At 40.9% G+C, this 9,794-nt stretch overlaps 1 protein-coding gene across 4 annotated transcripts in view; it reads right to left on the bottom strand.

Annotated features, from left to right (window-relative positions):
• Positions 1–650: 650 nt before the first annotated feature.
• Positions 651–9,794, bottom strand: part of traf3ip2a (TRAF3 interacting protein 2a) — an 80,753-nt gene continuing 71,609 nt past the window's right edge. For 3 of the 4 annotated variants that reach the window (XM_059982926.1, XM_059982928.1, XM_059982929.1), the window contains one exon: positions 651–7,999. In XM_059982926.1, the coding sequence (XP_059838909.1) occupies positions 7,853–7,999 (147 nt within the window). In that variant the 3' untranslated portion in view covers positions 651–7,852. The remainder of the gene's footprint in view (positions 8,000–9,794) is intronic. The other variant, XM_059982927.1, reaches the window with a different exon arrangement.

The raw sequence follows: 9,794 nt of genomic DNA, 5'->3' as shown, positions 1-9,794 counted from the left end.
AATGTAGCTGTGATACTACAGTATTGCTTGGTTAATATGGGCTCCCAGCCCGGGGACCACAGGCTCCTTGCTGCGAAATGTTATGTCAGAGGATTGCCGCTGGTGAAGGCGCAGAGCAGTGATGAGAGGCTGTGAGAACGGGGGAGAGGTCATGGGGAGGCTTTCCAGGCAGGCTCCTTGCTCTGGTTACTCTTGCTGTGATGCTGAATTGGTTTAACTCATTGCAAGATGTACCCACTAAGGAATGTTTGCTCACGATGATACCAGAAGTGGCACTTCACCTTCAGGCAGAGATAAGTAACAGGTGAAAGCAGATCATATCCATGCAGATCTGAATCACACCCTGGCTGCTTCAAAGGTTAAACAGATGGTTTCAATAAGTCTGTTACACATTAACTTGAACCAGCAAAGAGTCACACAGCCCCTTCAGTCCAGCTCATCCATGCTGACCAAAGTGGTATTTGTCTACATCTGACCCATATCCCTAATCTTTTCCCAACCATGAGCCTGTTCAAATGTCTTATACATATTGTGCTTGTACTTGCTTTCACACTTCCTCTGACAGATTGTCCATGTACCCAGTGTTATGCTCCATAACTTCAAAACATTAGACTAATTCAAAGGAAGACACAGGAGTCCAAAATGCAGGTCTAACTTTGTGTTTACTTTAAGCAAGGCGCACACATATCACATGGTAGCGTGATGACATATGCAATTCAAGTATTTTTACATATAACCCATAATGAATTATTTAAACAAACAAGAATGCTTAATCAACTATATATATATATATACCCTATTACTCTAATATTAATGAAATATTAAATGCACGACACCCACCACACTCTGTGTGGAAAATCAGTCCTCAAGTCCCCTTTAAAGTTTTTCCCTTTCACCTTAAACTTCTGCCTCTAGGTTTAGGCTTCCGTGCCCTTTGAAAAAGACAGAGTATTCACTTATCTATAGCCCTCGTGATTTTATAATCAGAATCAGGTTTATTATTATTTATTGCAGCAGGTTTATTAAAAGCATATGTTGTGAATTAGCTGCGAAAAGGTCACTCCTCAGCTGCAGGGAAATTGTCCCAAACTATGTAGTTATCAGCTCAAGCCCTCCAGGACTGGTAACATCCTTGTGAATCTTTTCTGCAGCCTCTCTAACAAACGGTAGTGTTTTGGAGGAAATCCAAAGGGTAAGTGATTCTTAACTCCAGTAGGAGGAGTTAATGTAAAATTTCGAGGCAATGCATTTCTTATCTAAGACAGTATATGTAAACAAGTTTCCAGTCAATAAATAATCTTCAGAAAATGCTGAAAGTACTCAGCTTGTCAGACAGCGTTTACAGAGGGAGAAATGGATGTTGACTCTGAATCAATGGAAGTTCATCAGCCTTCAATGTAATCCACTTCTCTCTTCACAGGTGTATTTTGATGGTGAATATTTCTGGCACTTTGTCTTTTTATCTCCGATTTCTAGCATCTGCAGTGTTTTGCATTTATAATTAATCAGACTGTAATTGAATTGTCCACTTCACCCAACAACCAATCCAGTGCACAAGGCCAGAACCTCCGTACACACACAAAGCTCATTTCACCTTCACTGAGTTGAGTTTCTGAGTTTAGCTTTGCATGACCACTATTGCATTAAAATCAATTCTTCAGCTCGGAGAGATTTTATTTTTCAGTGATGAAGTATCCTTCGTTTGGAATCATGCTGCTTCCCTGAGCTCTTTACCATTGAATCAGGACTTGTATGGAGGTCAGGCTGCTGCCTTCAAATATATTAGTTAGAAAATAAAAGATGACAAGTTTAAGTGCACGTTAATTGAAGTGCATTGCACAGGTCAATTCAATACAATCTGGATTGCTCTATGGGCTTCTGATGTAAGACAAATCCGGTGTATCACTTACATGAATGGATCATTGATCTTGAAGGAAATACACATAAACCCAATTTAATAATCTTCAGTGTGGAACAGAACTGAAATGGGAAGACAGTAAAAGCCAACTTTTTCAGAATTCCTGTAAATGTCCTAAAATTTCTGAGAAGGATTTTTTTTTGAAAGATCTCTAACAGAAGATCATCAGTTTGTGTAACTTGATAACATTTCTGAGGAAGTTTTTACTAAGCAGAGATCGTGGTCTGGAAAGCTGCTTGAAAAGGTGGTGGAGGTAGAAACCATCAGTACACTTGAATAGTACCTTACTCATTAGTAACCATCAGGGTTTAGGAGCTAGAATGTGGGATTAATCCAAAATCTGTTTTTACTGATGTGGACACAATGGCCTCCTTCTGCATCATAAGTTATGATTTAATTAATTAATGATAAATAATTACATGTCAAATAAAATTCCACCTATAATTGTAGGAAACATACTTCTCAACAACTTCATGACACTGTAAGCAATGATATTCTGCAAGACTGGCATCCCCTAAAGCCATGTAACTTGACATTTTATCTTTACATTTGGAGGAAGAGAGGAACCAGAGGGAAGATCATGTCATGCAAGTAATTTGCATCTTAATAACAGTCATAAACAAATTTTCTGAGCTTGCCAATTTCTTGTCAATGAAAAACATTTTAGTTGCAGCAGCCCTATAATCTACTTGCATGTTGCTACTGCTGTGTCACAATGAGGGATCACTGGCATCGAAGAAGCAATGTCCATTCCGATTTCTGCTCGGTGAAAGAAACATCTACCAACAAGGAAAGCACCAATTATACTTTGAGATGAAGTTTGCTCATTTCATGCCACTTTTTGATAACTCCCCTTAAAAACTTCTCTGCTCACAGGCAGTGGATGTCACTGGCAATAGATATGTTGTACTTTATCTTTAATTATACCTAAACTGTGGAGGCAGTTAAGAGTTGATTGCATTAGTAGGTCTGGAGTCACATGCGGGCTAGACCTTGCACGTACAACAGATTTTCTTCCCTGAAGGACATCAGTTAACCTGATTGATCTTTTAAAAAATCAGTATCTGTTATTTTCAAGGTTGCAACTACCACGAGCTTTGCTTTTATATATTCCAGTCTTTTTAAATATCCAGCAACCAAGGTGGTATTCAATCTCATATCTCTGGATCAATGGTCCAGAACCCCAGCTGCTAGTCCACTCACTTAACTGCTCAGCTCTTGTACTCAACTGAAACTTTGCTTTCATTGCTCCTCATCTTTTCCAGAGTTGATTGCAGGAAATAACCACAATTCAGATCAGCTGATGAGAAGGACTGACAGAATGCAGGTCTGCTGACAACACAAGGCTACATTGGAAAGTATAAACAAAAAAAGATTCTATAGATGCCGGGAATCCAGAGCAACAAACACAAAACGCAAGAGGAACTCGGCAGGCCAGGCAGCATCTACAGATCTACAGGCAATGTTTCGGGACGAGACCCTTCATCAGGACTCGGCCTGAAATGTTCTGATGAAGTCCTGATGAAAGTATGCTGGTATACTGTGAGGTAGATGTAAAGAGGCAACAGCAGGGCATGGGAGAAAGTGAAAACTCCACACAGCCTCTGGGACTCTGGAGGTCTGAGGTAGCAGCTCTACCAGCAATGACACTGGCACCCATCACGTAACTATTAATGAACCATGCTATCAGTCTCTATCTCAGAGAATGGTGATGGATAACAGGAGGCAATGTGATATTTTGGTTTTGCTAGGGAGAACAGAAAATAAGCTTATTAAATTAAGAGATTAGGAGATATCGACCTGCAGAATGAATGTGTGGTCTCAGTGAATGCATCATAAAAAAATTAACACAAAACACAAGCAATGTTGCAGTTATGTTGCAGCTTTACAAAATTCCGGTTAGGCCGCATCTGGAATATTGTATACAGTTCTGGTCACCCCATTATAGGAAGGATCTGGAGGCTTTGGAGAAGGTGCAGAAGAGGTTTGTCAGGACGCTGCCTAGAGTAGAGGGTGTGTGCTATAACATAAGGTTGGACAAACTTGGGTTGTTTTCTCTGGAGCAGCAGAGGCTGAGGAGAGATCTGATAGAGGCTTATATGATTATGAGAGGCAAAGATAGAGTAGACAGACAATACCTTTCTCCAAGAATTGGAATGTCTAATTACAGAGGGCATGCATTTAAGGTGAGAGGGGATAATTTCAAAGATGTGAAGGGCAAGTTTGTTTGTTTATTTTTACACAGAGTGGTGGGTGCCTGGAAAACACTGCCTGAGGTGCTGGTAAGGCAGAAACATTAGAGACAATTGCAATTTTCCAGACCTCAGGAACTACTCCAGAACGTCATGATTCTTGAAAGGTTATTACTAATGCCTCTGCAATCTCTTCAGCTACCTGTTTCGGAACTCTGGGATGTAGTCCATTTAGTCCAGGTAACTAATCTACCTTCAGACTTTTCAGCTTCCCAAGCACCTTCTCCCTAGTAATAACGACGACACTCAATTCTGCCCCTGACACTTTCACATTTCTGGCACTCTGCTCATGTCTTCCACAGTGAAAATACTTATTAAGTTCATCTGCCATTTCTTTGTCCCACCATTACTACCTCCCCAGGGTCATTTTTCAGTGGTCTGATATCCACTCCCATCTTGCTTTTAATCTTCGTATATGTGAAAAATCTTTTGTAATCTCTTTTAGCTAGCCTACCTTCATATTTCATCTTTCCTTTCTTTATGGCTTTTTTTAGTTGCCATCTGTTGGTTTTTAAAAGCTTCAAAATCCTCCACCTTCCCACTATTTTTTGCTCTATTATATGCCCACTCTTTTGCTTTTATGTTGTCTTTGACTTCCCTTGTCATCCACGGTTGCCTCACCCTCCCTGTAGAGTAATTCTTCAGCTTTGGGATGTATACCTTCTGAGTTTCCCCCAGAAACATCAGCCACTGCTGTTCTGCTGTCATCCCTGCTACAGCCCCTTCCAGTCAACTTTGGCCAACTCCTCTCTCGTGCTCTGTGATTCCCTTTACTCCACTGTAATATTATATATCCCATTTTAGTTTCTCCTTTACAAATGAAAGGGTGAATTTTATCATGTATAAAATCACTGACTCCTCAGGGTTCCTTTACCTTAAGTTCACTAATCAAAAATCTGGGTCATTACATAACACCCAGTCCAGAATTGCTGTTCCGCTAGTGAGCTCAACCACAAGCTACTCTAAAAAGCCATTTCGTAGGCATTCTATAAATACCCTCTCTTGGGATCCAACACCAAACTGATTTTCCCAATCTACCTACATATTGAAATCCTCCACAATTATTGAACATTGCCCTTTTTACATGCCTTTGTTATCTCCCATTGTAATTAGTAGCCCACATCCTGGCTACTGTTCAGTGGCCTGTATACAACTCTCATCGGGGTCTATTTACCCTTGCAGTTTCTTAACTCTACCCACAAGGATTCTACATCTTCTGATCTAATGTTACCTTTTCTTAAGAATTTCTTACCAACAGAGTCACCCACCCCCTCTGCCTACCTGCCTGTCCTTTTGATACAATGTGTATCCTTGAATGCTGAGCTCTCAGCTATGATATTCTTTCAGCCCAAAAATCATAGCTACCAATCTCTAATTACGCCACAAGATCATCTACCTTACTCCATATACTGTGTGCATTCAAATATAACTCCTTCAGTCCTATATTCATCACCCCTTTTGAATTTGACTCTCTGTTACACTTTAATCCATCCCACTTACTGCAATTTTGCCCTATTAACTGCCTGTCCTTTCTCACTCCACACTGTGTTTAGTTGTATACCATCTGTCCCTCAGGCCTATTACCCCGGTTCCCATCCCCCTACCAAATTAGTTTAAACTCTCTTCAACAGATCTAGCAAACCCGCTCACAAGGTTATCGGTCCACCTTGAGTTCAGGTGTAACCAATCTTTTTTGTACGGGTCATAACTTTCCCAGAATGATCCAGAAATCAGAAACCCTGCCCCATACACCAGTTCTTCAGCCTTACATTCATTGCCAAATCATCCTATTCTTATCCTCACTATCACGTGGCAATAGGCAGCAATCCAGAGATTACTACCCTGACTTTCTACCTAACTCCCTATATTCTCTCTTCGGGAACTCCTCTCTTTTTCTATGTCATTGGTACCAATATGTACCACAACTTCTAGCTGTTCATTCTCCCCCTTTAGAATGCCGTGGCCCTGATCCAAAACATCCCTGGCCCTGGCATCTGCTTTCTGCTCCTTTATATACAGAATCCCCTCTCACTACTGCACTCCTCTTCTTCCCCCTACCCTTCTGAGCCAGAAAGCCAGACTCAGTCACTGCTGCTTCTCCCTAGTAGGTCATTCCCCCCCCCCCCCCACACACCACAGTATCCAAAGTACTAAACATTATTAAGGCCATATGGGTACTTCGCATTGGCATTCCCTTTCCCTCTCCTGGCAGTCACCCAGCTACCTGCCTCCTGCAACTCAGAAGCGACTACTTCCCTTTAGCTCCTATCTATCACCTCTTCATTCTCCCGTATGAGCCAAACGTCATCTAGCTGCAGCTCCACTTCCCTTTTTATTAGTTTTCCCACATCTCGCATAAAGAACATACCACTACCTCTGCACCCATTCTCAGCGTACTAACAGAGAAAAAAAAATACTTACTAGAAACTTACTTAGAACCTATGTTTGTGCTTGCCCAAGCCTGTAATGTCTAACCACTCTAACACTGGCCCACTCACATAGTGGATGCTCCACTTTCACCTCTCCTCTTTTTGTTGGCCTTGCACTGATTTTAAGAGATGTTTAGATAGACACATGAATGTGAGGAATATGGAAGGATATGGACATTTATGTAGGCAAAAGAGAATAGTTTAGTTAACCATTTGATTACTCATTTAATTATTTAATTGGTTTGGCATAGCATTGCGGGCTGAGAGGTATGTTTGACTCGGTGAATGTAAAGTATCCAGTAGTACTACTTCTAGGAAAGGCATGTGACTTAACCACCTTATCGCGTGTCTTAGCCATTATCATGTCTTTCACAACTGAACTTGCTGTGCACAGATTATCTGCATTAAGTTCTTGCAACATCTGCAGAAATAACTCACCGGCAGAGAAGTATTCAGAGGCATCCCGTTCTTTTAAGAAACAGTATAAAATGTGTACCTTACTTTCCCTTTTTCATAAGTTCAACAGGGGAAATTAAGAGCAAAGTCTTTATGAAGTGAATGCCTCGAATGTGGTGCTTGCTAATGGCCAGAGTGGCTGTGGCAAACACCAGAGCTGAGAACCTGAGGGAGAAAGGACATGTCTAAAAACATAGTTATTCTTTTAGTAAGCGTCTGCCTGTCAATGTTCTTATTGTTCTGCTTTCTCCAGTGCCTCTGGCAATGAGGTTTCCCCAGCGCTTGTGGTCACTCTGAAAATAGATAACAGGAAGCAAAAAAGCCCGGGTAGGAGTTCCTCATTCTGTGATGACTCTAACATCTAGAGTAATAAGGCCAGCCAGGAGGGGACATTTTGTTACCCGTCTTGTAATCTTCCACTGCTCACCAGGTGGAGGGCTTTTTAAGAAAGTATGTTATGTGTGAGATGCTCCCTGCCTGATGGACAACCAGCATGTCACATGCATTAGGTCTGATTTGTAAGTTTGCCAATGACATGCAAATTGATGATGTTTGAAGCATTTTTTCAGACTTACAGAGGTCACAGACAATCCCAGGGTTGACCTTGACCGAGTGGGTGCAGCAGCCAACCCACTGCACGATAACTCACCAAAGAGAAACGTATTGATCAAACACTGACCCAGCTTGGCAATTACAGTAACCTCTACGCAGTCCACTTTAACAAGGTGGCCTCTATTGAGTCAAGAATGTATGCAGATGGTTAATTCAAAACAAAATAGATCAATTAAATAAAGTAATCAAAGAGGGACTGTTTGAATCGTGGGCAACTGTCCAATTGGTGGAGCAACGTACTCTTCTACCCTCAGCAGTCGGAGGAGGATTCGCTTCTGATCTCTTGGCCAATTGTAGATGTGTGTATTCTGCAGCCAGCTGGGCACGTGTGCCTGTAATGTAAGGGAGAATGTTACGGGGCATACAAGGCAACACAGACTGGTGGAAGACAAAGTGCTCATTCACTTCAGCAAGTTGCAATTAGTTAAAGCAGTGGAAACCTGGGGTAACACTACACTATCAATAACAGTCGACAGCTGCTATCTCCTTCCCTGTCTAAAACTAGAGGGCATGCATTTAAGGTGAGAGGCGGAAAGTTCAGAGGGGATGTGTGGGGTAATAATATTACACAGAGAGCAGTGAATGCCTGGAATGAGCAGCTGTGAGTGGTGGAGAAATCTTAAATAAATACATGAATATGCAGAGAATGGAGGGATATGGACAACGTGCAGGCAGTAAGAATTAGTTTAATTAGGTGTCATTAGCTAAATTAATTTGGCACAACATTGTGGACTGAAGGGGCCGTTCTTGTGCTTAATTTTTTATGTACTAACAGGAGCTTCATGAAAAGCAGCAGAATTGTGAGGACATTTTTCATGCTGTTGCTTTTAAGTTTAGCAGAATTAAAAAGCAATATCATCCATGGGCTGTTGCCTTGCTTATTTGGTCAGTGCTTTTTTCATAGTTTTATTCTATGTGGGATGGCTTTATGTATCAGATATAGTATAGTATACTTACTTCAAAATATTTTATCCAGAAATAACCCTTTGAAGTATTCTATGTACATTTGAGTTTATTAAGTTTTTTTTGTAGAGCTTAGTGTTAACAGAGTCTACAGCACCAAATCGTCCATGCTAACCTTTTTGACCATCTACCATAATCTCATTTGTCTGCATTAGTTCTGTCTTTCTCTTCCCTGTTTATTTAAATGTCAGTGTAATTTTTTTTATTAATTACGCTCTGTTTAAAAAAAACTTACCCTTACACTCCCTTTAGAACTCCTTCTTCTCACCTTAAACCCTCTTGTTTCTGATACCCCACAGTGGGAAAAAGATCTTGATTACTTATTCTGCCTACGCTTCTCATAATTGTGTGTACCTCTATCAGGTCACCCCTCAGTCTCCTTGATTCCAGGGAAAACAAGCCCAGCCTGTTCCATCTCGCCACATAATTAAAGTGCTCCAACCGATACTCCAAGTGTGACTTGACCACTCTTTTTAAAAATTGCAATATTTCATACAAAATTTTTTTGTTCTTTGTCCTGACCTATGAACGTAAACATGCTATATGTCTTCTTCACCACCTTATGGACTTGTGTTGCCACCTTCATGCAGCTATGGACTTGGAGGTCTCTCTTATTCATCAACAGCCCTAACACTTACAGTATGCCAAATGTCCTACCCTACCCTTATTTGACTTCCTTGAATTCATCACTTTACACTTGTTGGGATGAAAATCCATCTACCAATGTTTTGCTCAACTTTCCATAATCTCTGGCAGCTTTAGATATCCTTCCTCAATATCCACAACATCTTCAATTTGCATATCGTCTACAAACTTACGAATCACACCTCCTACATCCATATCTAAATTGCTACCATATAATCACCAACACACAAAGGTCTTGGCACAGATCCACTAGCCACAGGCTTCCATATGTTCTAATAACTCCAGAATATACCCAGTTAACTGCTATGAATGCTCTTACTTTATTAAAAATTCGATATATCTTTGTTGGGCCAAACTGCACTGTACACAACGTGTCAGCAACAAACATCCACAAACTGGGCAAATTCTCTCCATGTCACCATGGCAACCTGTGCAACCCAAGTGAAAGGTGAATGCTACATTTGTATGAATCTGTTCTGGCATTGGGTATGGCTTGGTTAGTTCCAACTTTCATGTAAT

Source organism: Hypanus sabinus, chromosome 10, assembly GCF_030144855.1.
Source record: "Hypanus sabinus isolate sHypSab1 chromosome 10, sHypSab1.hap1, whole genome shotgun sequence".
NCBI classification, from domain to species: domain Eukaryota; kingdom Metazoa; phylum Chordata; class Chondrichthyes; order Myliobatiformes; family Dasyatidae; genus Hypanus; species Hypanus sabinus.
The sequence above is the reverse complement of the archived record's forward strand: the minus strand, read 5'-3'. Positions and strand labels throughout refer to the sequence as shown.